This window comes from Pteropus alecto, unplaced genomic scaffold, assembly GCF_000325575.1.
Source record: "Pteropus alecto unplaced genomic scaffold, ASM32557v1 scaffold189, whole genome shotgun sequence".
Lineage (NCBI taxonomy): Eukaryota > Metazoa > Chordata > Mammalia > Chiroptera > Pteropodidae > Pteropus > Pteropus alecto.
In genome coordinates, this window is record NW_006442117.1 from 3218034 (window position 1) to 3233689 (window position 15656).

At 38.4% G+C, this 15656-nt stretch overlaps 1 protein-coding gene across 2 annotated transcripts in view; it reads right to left on the minus strand.

The window, feature by feature from the left end:
• Positions 1 to 223: 223 nt before the first annotated feature.
• The window catches only part of ERO1B (endoplasmic reticulum oxidoreductase 1 beta), a 42381-nt gene continuing 26948 nt past the window's right edge, over positions 224 to 15656 (minus strand). Inside the window, exons 10-16 of one of the 2 annotated variants that reach the window (XM_025039050.1) lie at positions 14246 to 14272; positions 10899 to 10991; positions 10530 to 10776; positions 9642 to 9711; positions 7559 to 7645; positions 6199 to 6332; positions 224 to 2254 (exon numbers count right to left, since the gene is read on the minus strand). In XM_025039050.1, the coding sequence (XP_024894818.1) occupies positions 2194 to 2254; positions 6199 to 6332; positions 7559 to 7645; positions 9642 to 9711; positions 10530 to 10776; positions 10899 to 10991; positions 14246 to 14272 (719 nt within the window). In that variant the 3' untranslated portion in view covers positions 224 to 2193. The remainder of the gene's footprint in view (positions 2255 to 6198; positions 6333 to 7558; positions 7646 to 9641; positions 9712 to 10529; positions 10777 to 10898; positions 10992 to 14245; positions 14273 to 15656) is intronic. The other variant, XM_025039051.1, reaches the window with a different exon arrangement.

The following is a 15656-nucleotide window of genomic DNA, read 5'->3' on the forward strand; positions in this document are numbered from 1 at the left end:
GCCAAGAGGAATGACCAGCACGCGTTTTCGCAAAGCAAGCAGAACTCCAGTACCGCTTCGCGACAAAAACCACGTGAACTGGAAAAACAGCTTATGTCACGACCAGACTCACGAAACAAAGGTTCCTACGGCGTACACGACCGTGTAGGAAATACACACACAAAAGTGCAGGCTGCGACCTGCGATCTAATTTATGGTAAAATAAAGTTAAATGAACTTTAGCTTAAGAATACTTCATTTTGTTTATTTTCTTGGTAGTGAAAAACTTCGTTAAAACTTTGAAAAGAACTTTTAATCCTAACTAGACCTTTTAATTTCCTGGAACTCACTCTAACATTTTTTCCTAAGCTTAAAACAAATCACAGTAAAGATAAAAAAGCGATAAATGGAAATGGCCAAGGATTTTCTCCAGTAAATGGTTTAAATAATAGCCTTTTTCTTTAACTGAGGGAACAGTGAAGTAACACTACGAGAAAGATTTTTAAACATAATAAAAATAGAGTGCAAGATTTTTTCATATTTTCTTCAACTCTAAATGAACACTAAGAATAATTATTAATTTACCAGCAACATTATTTATTCGCTTTTTAGACAAGTTGACCTTAAGCTTCCCCCTCGCACCATATAAAATCTGAAATCCTAAAAATGCAACAGTGGAGGAGAGACGCTCCAGTCAAGCCCGCCTGTTTTATTCAACTTAACAAAAACACCACCACCAAAAAAAAAATCGGCAACAATGAAAACCCCGTCTATAAAGGTTAGAAATTTGGTAAGAAAATAAGTAACCGGTGAGGCCTCGTTCCCTCCAACCATATCGCTCTCTCCCAGGGTGACTAATTATTTTTAAAAGAGGGGTGAGCCAACTAAATAGGATTCAAAACACGTCACCGAGTCGTCAGTGAGCACATTTCAGGCCTTGGCAGGAGAAGGTACGGGTTTAAGAGCACTTGTTTACTTCATGAAAGACTGAAGAGTCTGAGGAAAAACTAAGTTTTGTACCCACGTTACTTCTACACGGATGCAACCTTCCAAATTAACCACACTGCATATACTAACACCTTTTTAAAGAATCGATATTTTAACTCTTAAAGATGTTTAAATCCCGGGTTTAGAAAATGACCATGTAGGACTGAGGCATCTGTTGGTACAAGTCACGCATTTATATACAATGAACTAGAACGAACAAGCAGGGCGAGGGCAAGCTTACAAGAGGCGTGAACAAACCTACCCGCTTCAATACCCTACCGAAGCAAATCGGACGAGAGGACGGCATGGACTGTATCCGAAAAGAAAACCCTTTAAAAATGCTTGCTTCAATTTAAAATAGTAAATTCTGTGCATATGTTTTAAATTGGCATTATAAATCCATAAAATCCTATTCAAATTTTATCAAGATGGAAACAAATATTTATGCATTTATTTCTTTTAAAGTAAATGAACATTTCTAAAATTGGAGTAGGAACAAAGAAACACAAAATCAAAGAAAATGCTTTTAGGTTCTAAGTAAAGAATCCTTTGAGCCAGGCTCCCCGCACTCCCAGGCGACGTGGCCGGTGGCAGAGGGGACAGGACTTGCTCGCTTTACCAAAGCAGGTCCTTTAGACCAAAACAAGACAGCAACAGCAACTAAAAGCTTAAGTAAAAACAAATGAAGTCCTGGGGATTTAAGTAACTTCTGAAACTATACACTGAAAGGGCCATTCGTCACACCGACACTTCCATATTCCAGAAGGTGACACGCAGAGCTGGGCGAGGCTAAACCTAAATCATCGATAACTGTGCCACTGATACCAGCCCTAAGCACCATCTGCTCCCCTGTGCCCAACAGATTGATAACAGTGTTATCAGGATGGAGACGGTCATTTCGGCTGGACAACTGGAAGCAAAGCATAACAGAGTAAGAACAAAACCAATTCTAAACTGAAGAGCAGAATATTCGACAGATGGAAACATGAAATTAAACACAGAATTAGTATAACTTACAGGTTTTAAAAGCACATACTTCATTTATAAATACCTCTAATTGACAGTCTATTAAGAATCATAAATATTCAAGTGAACATTTGAATTTTCTCTTTAAGAGTTCAGAATTCTCGAAGTCTTTGAAGATTAGTCTCCTTTTGCTGAATGTCCAAGAGTAAGTCTTCACACAGTCACACTTTATGTCTCTAGTCAGACATTTAAAAGCCTTTATTACCTACTGTGTTGTAATAAGACTTTAAAATTCTGTAATTCTCTTATGCTTGTAGAAAGCCTATAAGAGAAAAAAAAGCATATTAGTATATAGCTAATATGATGTATAGCTGTTTCAAATAATTGATGTTATATGGGCTATAATTTGAAAGGAAAATCCAAAATAAGAGAATGTATACAACACTGAACATTGAAGCTTCTAGTTTTAAATAAGTATCTGTAATTACTTATCAAAGATTAATAAAACACGGAGCCATGATTCTTTCTTTAGTCTTGGTCAACAAGGGACAAAGGAAGCCAGTTACTACTTCTTATCACTAGATTCTAGACTAATGATGGGAACAGTGATATGAACACTTCGTCACAATGAAGAACCTCGACATGACGCGTGGTCTGCAAATCCGCTTTGCACATTCCTCTCTGGAGGTGCGCTCTGTGCTGCTCCCCAAACACACGAGTTTGTTTGCACTGTCCACTCCTCAATCTGTTTACTGACTGCTGCCGAATCCCTGTGCCCTACGCCCATCAGTGTTTACGGTGCTCAATAAAGAATGAATGAATGAATAAATACAATGCTTCTGGGTCCGGGTCCAGCAGTAAAACTCGAATAGAAATCCCCAAAAAATAATCCTAAAAGCTTGATGATCCTTACGTAAAATTTGGAGTGGATACAGTAAAAATCTAACATTTTCATTCTATAACTTAGGATAATATAGGATGCATTATTCAGCTCCTTTCTTTACTTAATAATTTTTCTTATACCAAGAGTTTAGCATGTGCCGGGCAATGTTCTGAGCACACACACACACATAATCTCATTAATTGCAAAAAAAAATAATAATAATAATTCTATAAGGTAGATAAAATTAACCCTGATTTTACATTTTTGGAAAACTGAGGCTCAAATAGAGCAAGTAATTTTCCCAGGACACCCAGCAAGTAGGTGCATTCTAACCAGTTAATCAGACCCCAAGACCATGTCGCCGCTCAAAAACTCTATGCTCTCTATGGTGCCAAAACCATTTTCTTTACACTCTGACAAGTTGTGGGAGTCATAGAAAATGAATTCTTACTCTAATCCTTGGAATACTAAAGGATTGAAACAGTTTTTAATTATTAGGAAAAATGTGATTATTAAACAAATGTGTAAAATCATACGCTATACTTCAAAGTAGCTGTTAAAAAAAAAAACCTACCAGAATATATATGAAGATGCAGTAGAGAGACCAAGGCTTAACTAACTCAAGAAAAGAGCTTAGTAAATAGCAGATGTGGTCAGAATGGAAAACCACGCCCCAGTCTGACGTGGACACAGACGGAGCGGGTCAGGGAAGGTGAAGGCGCTCGTGAACGTTAATTTGGGTGTGTCCCCTTCCCGAGGCACCAGTGGACCAGCGCTGCGTGGACCGCTAAGCACAGTCCATGGAGATGAAGCCCAGACCGCACAGTTTATCACCCAGGAGATGTCTCCCACGTTCTCTATTAGTACCCCAAGGTTGACACGGGAAGGCACACAGCATACCTGCGTCTACCTACTGCTCTACCCTTTTAGAGGGGCACGAAAATATAATCTCCAACAGGTTTATTAATGCCATGTCATTGTTCTCTGGAAAATAAACCATTTGATGTAAATGCTGAAACTATCAAAAACTGGCTGTTAGTGTAGGAAAGATCCTGCAGGGTATTCAAGATAATGAAACCACATTTTCCAGGATTCAGTGGCCAGAACCAAAGACAATGCTCACTGTACAGTACATCTCTGCCCACGAGCATCACATGGCAAAGCAACGGTAGAGCTGTGTTAAAGGGACTGCCAGCCAGGAAGCTACCAATTCGCTTAAGAAAGGCTAATGCATAAACTCCCCGAAGTGTAATACAATAATTTTTTGTGTTAGTGCATCCACAATCACTTACTACTTAAATGGACTGATAATCAGGTGGAACATATAATGAAACGAACAGATTTCATTAAAGAAAAACAATAATATTCTTTAAAGAAGCAATGTATAGAATGATATGAAGGAAGCAAACTCAACTGAATGTAAAAACAGAATGGCTAAGTTGTGACATATCAGTAGACACTAAAAATAATGTCTGTGAGGTCCCCCTCGGCGCCTTCACTCCGCCTGTCGCTCTCACGGTCCTCGTCTCTTACTGTCCCTCTCACTCTCGGCCTCTGGGAGGAGACCACGCTCTGCGGAGCGTTACCCCTTTTCTAATAAACTTTCCTTTGGACTCAAAAAATAAATGAATAATGCCTACGAAAAAATTTTAATAACCCTGGAAAATGATTACGATTCCAAGTAAAACTGAAGTATAAAAAAGTATGCTCTCGACTCTATAAACACATATATACATACACATATATAGTATATGTTTATTTTTCTTATAAGTACTAGGGATATACACATTAAAAATAAAGAAAATGCTGAAATAGTCCAGGGTGGTAGAGATATGAGAAATTTAAAACTTATTTTAAAATGATGTTTTCATATGTTTTTCCAAGTTCTCTGTAACGACCATGACTTTTATAATTGGGGGGTGGGGAAGATGACTATTTTAAGGACCTTTAAAATGCAGACAGATAAACTGCTATTTGTTTCCCCCTCGGGGAGGAAAAAGGAAATTAGGCTGCACCTTATTTACGTCACTCTCCCACCCTGAGTGTCATTACCCTTAAGAGAAGAAAGGTTTCTCGCATCTAGATTAATCAGAAAAAAATTTTTTTAAACAGTAAAAGATTAGAGCAGGAGGCACGCGGCAGTGCTTGAGTCACCGTGGCCGCCGCGAGCCGGGCAGCGTCTTGTGGTTTAAGAAGCGTTGTCGCAGACAGTCTCGTTTTATCTTCACAGTAACCCCGAGAAGGGTTCACCTTACAGAGCAGGGGAACAGCCTGAAGAGGAAAGTGACTGGCCGGAGCTGACACCGAGTAACCGGCCGGGCCCCAAAGTTGGGCGCCCGGACCCTGAGCCCAGCCGGTCCGAGAACGGGGCAGGGTGATGATCCCAGGTTCTGGACACGGGCCGAGGCAGGAAGGTCACAGTTAGGGGTATTGTCTGTGAGACTCCAAGAAAGTCTGAGGAAGTCGGCACCTGCTTCCTTCCCAATTTAATTTTACTTGAATTTCAAAGATGTTTGCTTAAAATCTTCATTTAAATTTTATTTTAATTAATTTAAATTGACTTGTTTCCCGTTTCATCTTACTCTCGGCCTCATAAGAGGGTGCACTGAATTTTTCATAAAATACTAATTACTGATGGACATTCTACGTCTATCCTGTTTGAAACCTTAACCTACACAGTCGTCTTTAAAAACGGGAGCAACAGGTGAAATCTATGCTATTAGGGTGGGGGAAGGGACAATTTATTTTACATTTAATTGCCCCTTTTTACCTTAAAAACGCATGGTAAGAAAATGTAAGAAATAATCTCTGTATCACCTGGTTCCCTATTTTTAAAAAAATTCTTCCTTTTTTCCCGTTTTCCCAGAGCATCGTATTATTTTCTGATTCTGTTCCTTCTGCTCCCTGTTCCTCAGCTGGTATTGCATGGACCTCTATAGGCAAATTCACGTGATCTTTGAAACCATCAGTGGTATAAATAAAAAGCAAATCATACATCTGTATACAGGAAGAATGGGGTAAGACTAAGTGGAAGAAAAATGCCTCCTGGGTTTCGGAAATAAGAGCAGCTGAATGGTTCCATGTTTCTTTCGTCACCTTCTCAGCCAAGCTCTCCTTACCCCTGCTACTGTTCTTGAACAAGTGACAGCCAGCTAGAGAGCAGAATATTACGGGGAGAATATTCTCCCCACGCAACTGAGAAGGCAAACAGAAATCCTGACAAACAGAAATCCTGTGAGCTGCAGAGAAACTGACTTGTGAGTACAGGTATGACAACGTATGAGGATAGTTCTTCCTCTGTCGACAGAACAAAGCAAAACAAACTGCTCTAGCAGAGGTGACCTGTGGAGTTGGCTGCGACGTGCGGGAGAATCCGTCCTTACCTTCCAAACGCGTTTAAAAGAGCGACTATTTCCTGTCGAGTGAGCTGGAAGCCTTTCGATGGGCTGTTTTCTGGAAGCTTCTGGATTTCTTTTTCAGAGAATAATATCTTCAGGGCAGTTCCTAAACCCTGGGTCTAATGAAAATAGTGATAAACTTACAATTATATTCATATCATAACTACCATAAAGGCTTAAAGGGACAGTCACTGGGAGGAGAGGAACACACATGAACTCAACCTCACCACACGCAAACTATGCAAACTACAGTTTCCACCTCCGCACGGACTGAGCATATGATAAGTTTATCTAAGCTGGTAGAGAAACCTGAATAATTTAAGAGTTTAAAACTTGTTGCATGCATACGATATTCTGAATTACTAAAATGCCTCTTTTAACCTAGAAACTGTCACATTAGGATAACGATATCCAATACGTAACCTTAAAAGCCCCTAGCAACTCAAAACTTAGAAATCATCAGTGACACCTACACTTAACAATTTCTCAATTATTAGCACTAGAAGAAAACTGATTCCATTAAAATAATGTCTCTTGATTTTCTATGACACTGTCATCTTTGTAAAAACAAACAAACAAACAAAAGGGATGAAATATCAATCCTTTTTACATGAACATAGAGAGAAACGGGCCTGGCTGACAGAACTGTGCTATTTTGTGACGAGGTGGCCTTCTTTTGATCACTGAAACAAGTTCGGTGACCAAAATTTCATAATTAAGTCCTTTTAACTGTCATCTTTGTAAAAACAAACAAACAAACAAAAGGGATGAAATATCAATCCTTTTTACATGAACATATAGAAAAACGGGCCTGGCTGGCAGAACTGTGCTATTTTGTGACTAGGTGGCCGCCTTTTGATCGCTGAAACACGTTCGGTGACCAAAATTTCATAATTAAGTCCTTTTATATAATTATATTTCATCTTTTATATGGGTATATACTAATATGCTCTATAACCAACTTCAGAAATGAATCTGATTGTATCAACAGAAACACAATAAAATCCGAATCATTAATACAGAATAGGAAAAACAGCCTTACACATACACATTAACATAGAACTTAATATTAATTTACTAATATGCTCTTTAACCAACTTTAGAAATGAATCTGATTGTATCAATAGAAACATAAAAAACCCGAATCATTAATACAGAATAGGAAAAACAGCCTTACACATACACATTAACATAGAACTTAATATTAATTTTTTTCATCAATAATACAAAAAAACACAATCTCGAATTCAGTGAACAAAGAGGACATTTTAATAAAAACTTTCGACTCTTCAGTGGAAAAATTTAAGGTTAGTACTGGTTTCAAAATATCAGACAACACACGAACCTGTAATTTCCCCCACAATCTGCACTTGTCACATCCGACGCAGTCCATTATACGGGAGATATTCTTGAAATGTAACCGGAATTCCTCCTGGCATGCAGAAGATATTTGCATTCTAATTAGATGTTTAAAATGAAACTGCACCCGTTCGAATTATAAGAAATAAAAGTTCTGAAGTTTATTGACCGAGTTGTGTTTTTCAACAGTGAAGAACAAAATGATTTGAATTTGTATAGCATGCCACTGCACGTAACACAACTAACGTTAATGGAGATTAATAAAATTCATTCCACATACTAAGTCAACACACTTTTTACTGAGGGACAACTCTGTGCAAAGCACCAAAGTACGCGCTCTGAGGGACACAAAAGCAAATAATACGTGGTTTTTACTTTTAAGGAACTTAACGGCTGCTTCCATTTGATGTCTGGATACACCCCGTGGTAAACAAAGCCGTATTTCACTTATTTCTGACGGACTGCTCTGCGAGTCTGAATGGGAAAGCTCAGCCCAGAACGGGGACAGTCCCCGCGCCTGTCCTCGCACGGAGCTGTCTGTAACGGGTACCCCGGCGTGATGGCGCGGGGCTGCGCGAGGGGCCCGTCCCACGGGAAACGCTGGCCTGTGCGCATGCGCGCGCTTCTAAGGCTCAAGCCACCCTCGCTGTATCCGAAGGTGACACCAGTGAAGAGAAAGTTACCTCATCTTTTTCACACGGCAGACTAGGAATAAAGATCATTTTACTGTCCTGAGGTGAACATTTTATTGCCTGAAGCTGGAGGTGAGGAGCCTGAAAACTGGCCGCCAGCGGCCCGCCCAGGGTTCTGAGGAAGAAGGTAGAACGGGAAACTCCTGGGCTCGCCAGGCTCATGTGACTCATGTTTTCTTGGGGATGAAAAAATGGGCTTTTCTCCTTTATGCACCTCTGAAAAATAACAGATGAAATTTCCTGCATTTTGTGGCTTTGTGAAACCTTAGGCCTTTCTCAGCCTCACCTTCCTCGTCTACGGAAAGATACACAGTCACAGTTGTCCTATCGCACAAGGGCGTTGGGAAGATCACACTATATCTGTATACATACTCAGAAAATAGGAAGCATTGCAAAAATAAATTCACATAATATTAAACACTGTAATAGCAAGACACCTCTAAAACAACTGTAAAACAAAACAACCTTCCAAAACTAAAATATAGCTGTAGATAAATCACTTCACTTCAGGAATACCTAGCAGCTCTTACTGATGGAGAACCACTTGATGCTAACTTTTTAGTCCTTGTAGTGTGTGCACATCTAAAACATCACGGGTGGAATGTGTTTCAGAATTCAGAACTTTTCAGATTTTAGAAACACAGTACATACACTATTATGAAACACCCCACCAGAGTGTGTGGCGACACCTGTAATCGAATACACTGTTTCTGCAGCAACATGTAAGAACAGTAACAGCAGAATTTTTTTAAAAAAATGCTATAAATATTCTTACATTAGTTCAGGTCAGGTTTTACTAACAAATTAATTTGCACCCAACATAACAAAAATGTTTGTTTTCAGATATTGGAAATACATGTAAAAGATTGTGGAGCTGTACTAGAAGACTATTTGCCAGCCAATTTCAAATACTTTTATAACGTTTTAAGGGTACAATGTACTTTGTGATGTACTTACTGTAACATAATAGCTTCATAAACTGGAACACTGTATCAAATAAACTTTAGAAAAATATACTACTTATTGCCTTCAAAGTGGGTTCAGGCTAATGATTTTTTGAAAGACACACTTGATACTGTGATTTTAAAGTAAGAAACCACTGTCAGAATAATACCCTTTAAAAAGACATGTACGAATGTGCCACGCACATTGGTCACAGTAATGACTGAGGACTCGCTGAGCAGCTGGTCAAATGAGAAAGGAGAAAGGCCCAGAGAAGGAAGTTGGGAGAAGCAGCTTTTTGTGTCACTCATAATAAATCCAATCGACCAACTTCGACGAGAGGGACGCCTGGGAAAGAAGGGTCTGGAGGGAAAGGACTGAACGCAGCCAGCGCACTGCTCCCCGCCCTGTGTCCCCGAGTCGAGAACTCCGTACCTTTAACGATTTGGCCCCCTTTTTGTCACCTGCGAACATGGATTTCTCATCAAAGTGCATGGGAAAGGACCTGATCAAAGAACGATATTGTAAGTTACAGACAAAAAAATCAGTACTATGTATTGGAGCTGCTAGAATTTTCTATCCCTACAAATATTTAAAATTCATAATTTACACATGCTTAAGGCTTAGTAACATAGAAGGTAGCAAACAGTTCACCTTTAAACTATTCAGTAAAAGACTAAAGCAAGATAATGATGGCTTCGGAATGTATAAGTCTAATGTTCTAAATAAATGACATAACAAAAATAATCTAAAAAATTAAAAACAATCTATGTGAAAAATGTGCAACACTCAACATTTTAAAGCATCATTTAAAATTAATGCATAATTTACTTTAAACATTTCTTAATCCAACATGCTCATTTTACAACCAGTAAACTCAAGTTTTATAGACCCAGCATTTTTTATGAAGACGGTTATATTCTGGAAAGTAAGGCTAATGTTCCCTTCGGTGTCTCTCTTTATGCTAACATCCGATATCATCTGAATTTAATTAGTAACTGGAAGAATACAAAATTGGTAGAAAGAACATGAAAGCCACATTAAATTTTGATACCGCACAAAATTTCAAGTTATATTTTAACTTGAAATTTAACATTCGCCAGTTTGCGAATGTGAAAGTCTGCAACGATGCTTTATAGATGATTTTCAGTTAACGTTTTTAGAAAAAATTTTCAATACTGCTGTTCTATTGACCATTTCCCTGTCGGTTCCAACTCTCCCTTTTCCTAACTCTTAGCAGCCAGTGTCTGTTGTATTTCAAGCGCTACCTCATTCAAATATGGAGCAGAGCATTTCAGAGCACTGGTGATGTGTGATTCTTACTTTGTATCTTGAAAAATATTCAGCAGAAGAGTTTTTGTGTCAGCATCATCCTCTACATTTCCAGTGTAAAGATCGACAATTGAGCGCTCAAAATATGGGGCCACCTTTGATAAAGCTCGAAGCTCAATCAAGTATAAAAAGTACAGGTTCTTCAGCCTCCTTGGACCTTCTCCCTTGGTTTCCACAGGGTCAAAGCGGCGTTTAAACTCCTTTATGTTAGGTCCCCAGCTAGGTTTACCCCAGGTTTCTAAAGAGAGAAAGAAATACATGACACGTTTCTGACAGAATTTTTTTCTCTACAGAGAATACATATTTCTCCTCAACAATTTTAACACTAAAGGCAAAATTTCTATGTAAAAATCTGATTACCTTCCAGAAGATAATTTGCGCACAGATGTAAATTGATACTAGCATGAAGTCCTGATATGAGCTTATAGAAGACTCTTTTCTCCAGACATAAACCTGCTCAGAAAAATGATGAAAAAGAAATTGCAGCTATTTAGATAAGAGGAATACTGAAGATTCAGTACACAGGCTTATTTTTAAAGTTAAGATTCAAGGACATTAAAAATAAATCAAGGAATAATATGAAATCATTAGATCAGGATTCTCTCAGTAGAAGAGAAAATAAGATTGTGACTTCAGAATGGAGTGAACTGAATATAACTTAACGCAGAACAAGACAGGAGATGCTGGGCTCCTGGAGGTCCCAACACTATGGAGGCACCTGGCAGGTTCCCATGTTACCCAGAAGGCAATGGTATAGATTTTTCACGGTTTGAGCTACACTAAGGCAAAAGTAATCATAAAGTCACTGCTTTGGCTTAACAACAGTTGTTTCTCCTTTTCCCGTTCCTACGAAAGTCCTTTCTTTGGACCCACTTGGTGATCAAGGAAGGAGAGGGTTCTGCTTCTCTCCTTCCGCCAGGTCCCTTTGTGTGGCTGATGAATCCTCCGCCCTAGAATTCTCCAATTCCGCTTCACCATGTGTCCCTCTTGTAAGGAGCCCAAACTTGGAAAACCGTTTACTATGTGAGTACAATCATGTCCGATGGAGTTCAGGACTATAATGGAAAATTATTTTACGGAACCTTCTTAAGTCGTACAGGCTTTTGCTCAAAACGGAGGTCAAGAAAATTCCACTACCCTATCCTACCCTTACCTCCATTTTAAAAGATTTTCTCTTATTATAAGAGTGATACGCATTGTAAATGTATGAAACTTAAAAATGATTAAGATGGTAAATTGAAAGTTATAGTTCACGATAAAAAAGAATTTTTCAGAAAATGTTCTTCATAGAAAATTTTTAAAATAAAAATGCAAAAAAAGTAAGCTTCAAGGACCCACCGGATGTAAAGCAGTTGGCCTCTTCCCTCCCTTCCCACCCAGCAGGATTTTTGTTTTTGTCATTTTTGCTTTCTGTTTTTTCACACTCCCTCAATGCGGGGAAAATGGGCTTCAACAGTGGAAACTGAAACGTAAGCTCATTTATATGCTGGGGGATATTTTAAATGTCAGAGTATGCAAGTGGCTTGCTTTGTATGTTTTCAAGATCTTTTAGATCCTCAGTCATTCTCTATGTTCCACCATAGATGGCTCTGAGGAAGTAGCTTCTAACAGGAAAAAAGAATTCTTTTGAGATCTCAATTCAATTCAGAATTTTTGCTAGAATATTCTCATTGTCATGGGCGGAGAGCAAAAGGTAGAAATTAAATTCTACTATGTAGCTTCCTCTTAAAAATATATGGCTAATTTAGACTATGTACAGTAACAAGGGTATGAATAAACTATCTGAATAAATTTGATAAAACATTAGGTGCTAACTTCTCTGGCAAAACTTCTCATCGAATCTGTTATCAAGTAGCAAAATGATCAGATTTCAAGTTTTTTCACTTTCTTTTCTCCTTGCCCGCGTCTGTAAGCAACATTTACATCCAGTAAAATGTCCAAAGATTGGAAACGGGAAATCAGAAAGCAAAGCTTGTGAAGATCCGTACAGCTAAAAACGAGACCGTGAAAACCTAGGAGGCGATTCTCATCTGCGAAGCCCACGGAGCCCTTGTGACTCGGGGATGGGGACAGCGAGCAGGGAGGAAGAGAGCGCACTTCCACCAACGTGACCACCAGGACACTTCAAGCAAACGGTAATAACCGACGACGTGCCAGCTGGTGCACGGATGACACACGCGGCACACTGAGCGGAACCTGCTGGCCGCTTTTCCCGCCTGCGTCCCCGCCAGGCCCGCTGCGGCCTGTGCACATGAGGTCTGGGCCACCTCCAGTCCCGCGCTCAAGTAAAAAAGGCAAATCCCATGAACATCTACTCCTAACATTACAGAGCAAATTCAACTACCCCATTTCTATAGTTTTCTCTTCTCTTGCATTTAATTTCATTCGAATTCATCTTCAACAACTGAATTATAGGACATTGATATATTTTTTTCTTTCACAAAAGGGCGCGATTTACTGTGCTGTTTGGCATGAGGACACTGCTTGGTGGTTTTCAAAGGAAGTTTTACAGGCGTGACCTACACTCACAGCTGGATGGTGACTGCCACTGTCATGCCCCCGATGAGGAAAATGAATCTGGGAAAAGCCGAGTCAGTTATCTATAAATGGGGGCGCTCTCTGCACCATATATGGGTACTCGGGACTGCCATCAGCCAGACCCTACAGGACTGCTTAATACTGTACACCCTAGACTCCAATTCTGCCCACAATGTCATTGTCATCCTCATTATCAATATTCAGAGTCTGACCACCTCTTTTAACCTAAATATTGCTTTTCACAATTTGTATCTTTAGAACAAAGCTACTTAAACAAAGCAAGCACCTTCTTCCACACAGGCCATTCATCGTATAATTTCTAGCAGTATTTGCACATTGACACTGTTTGCCTTAACGATGCCCAATATATGCACGTAGTTCATTAAAAACAGAGAAATCATGTTCACAAGATAACATGACAAATTAACAAACGTAAAACAGAACTAATTACCTAGTTTAGCTCTGTAGAGTTCCTGTCAGGTTATGGATATGAAATATCAATTTTCCTATATCATTCAACTTGCTTACCTTTCATTAATACGTTTTAACTTTTGGTTTCATAAATCAATGGCAAATTTTTAAAAAGCATCATATATCCAGTTGTTAAAACTGTAGGATGTTTTAGCTTTCCATTCATAACATTTTCTATTTCAACACTAAAAACTATAAGAATGCAAAAGCATCTAGTATACTGGGATCTATACTGCTTTAGCCTTTGAGGAGACAATTTTAGGCAAAATTCGCATGTGTAAATATGTTTAAAACTTTCTGGATTCAAATTTATCTTCCCTCAATTTCATATATAAAAAAGTACTTCCTTCCAAACAAGAACGTCTCTACCTTAAAAAGCAGGTTTCCATAATGGTTTTTAGAAGAGTGGTTTGGATGAGCATCACATACAGAATAAAATAAGACTTGTGAGCCGGTTAGGAAAACCTTATGACAGTGTCTGCCCTGTTTGTCTCCATAACGCTAGTTTTTGGCTGACCGGTAGCCTCAAATTTTTTAAAAAACTGCATCCCAACATATAAAAACCTGAAACATGTTATTTTCTTTCAAATACTGTCAAAATTAGTTGTCAAGTTAAGAATCCTAAAACTTACAAAAATATATTGAATAAATATATTTTCTACAAGAATCCAAAAAAATGTAAAACGCCAAAAGTTTACCTTCTAGCCATGTGTAGAATGATTCTCCTAAAAAAACAACCACACAGAGAACTGGTTTAAAATATATAGTCATTTATATATTAGAATAAATTAAGTTTATACAATATTTTTGTGACAAATTAAGAAATCTCTCTAGAAATGTCCACTGTTTCATGTAAAGTAGAGAAATAGGCATCTGGTTCTAGAAAATCAAACTCTAATTCAAGTATTGGGAGAATGTTCTTATGATTTTTTGGCTACAAATTTTGAGAAAACATTTCAATCAAAATGTTATGTAAATCTTATTCACTAGGAGGCTTAAACATCCTTAAGTATGTGAGGAGAGTTTAACAGTCTTAAATTTGCTTTTGATGATTACGATAGCACTCTTAAAAATTCTAGAAAAAAATAGTGAATTCTAATTAATACAAAATCAAATTATTAAGTATTCCATTTTTCCCAATCCAGTAAAGCCAGGTATATTTCTTCGATTATCTAAGTTTCAAGGGATAATTTAAAAATTTCTTAATTTTCAAGATAATTCTTCAGAAAAATTAGTGACTAGCACATGGAGGGGCCTGACTTATCTGTGTGCTGATGCTAAAAGAGCTATTGCTAGACCAAATTGTTGTTCTGACTGAAAAAGAAAATGGCAGTCAATAAAAATCAAAATAGGTAACGTGCTTCCCAAATTACATATTCTTATTTTATTTTGAGACAAGCAAAGCATGATAAGAAAACTCAACCCACAGATGAGCTGAGCGTGGAGTCCAGGGGATCAATCTGATGGAGGTGGGGATTATTTTGCCTCCTGAGAGTCTACACACTTTGCAAAACAATACAGACATCTTCCTACAGATTCCTTCACTCAGCATCCTCTAAGGACCACTTATCATTATCTCACTTGTTTATTCAACCCCAACTGCTAAGAGTAAAGTCGAGCTCCCCTATATAAAGTCTTTCCTAGGTTACAGGGTCTCCCCAAACATGCTTCATTTTTCCTTTCTCATCTCCTTGGTCCATACTATTTCCTCCAAACAGCACATACTTTCCAGTTCTGCTGACCTGAATCTGCCCCATTATTCATCTCAAATGCCACCTCCTCCAGCAAGCTTTCTCAGATTGCTCCAGTGAAATAGGATTTATTACACCTTTAAAGAGCCCTGGCACCTGTCTGTACTTTGCCATCACCTACGTAGAGTGCTCACCATTCTTTCTACACACTGGCAGCTCCTAAAGGGAAGGCTTCATGTTTTATGCATCTTTCTATCTTGCATACCACGGTGCCCTTGAACACAGATATCCATTTGAAAAAATTATTTTGGCTCTTTTGGGGCACCTTATGAACAATATTCAGTAACCTAGAATAACTAATTGTTGATAATTATTATTATTCACCAGATTAAGTATTATAATGATAACTGAGGTTACA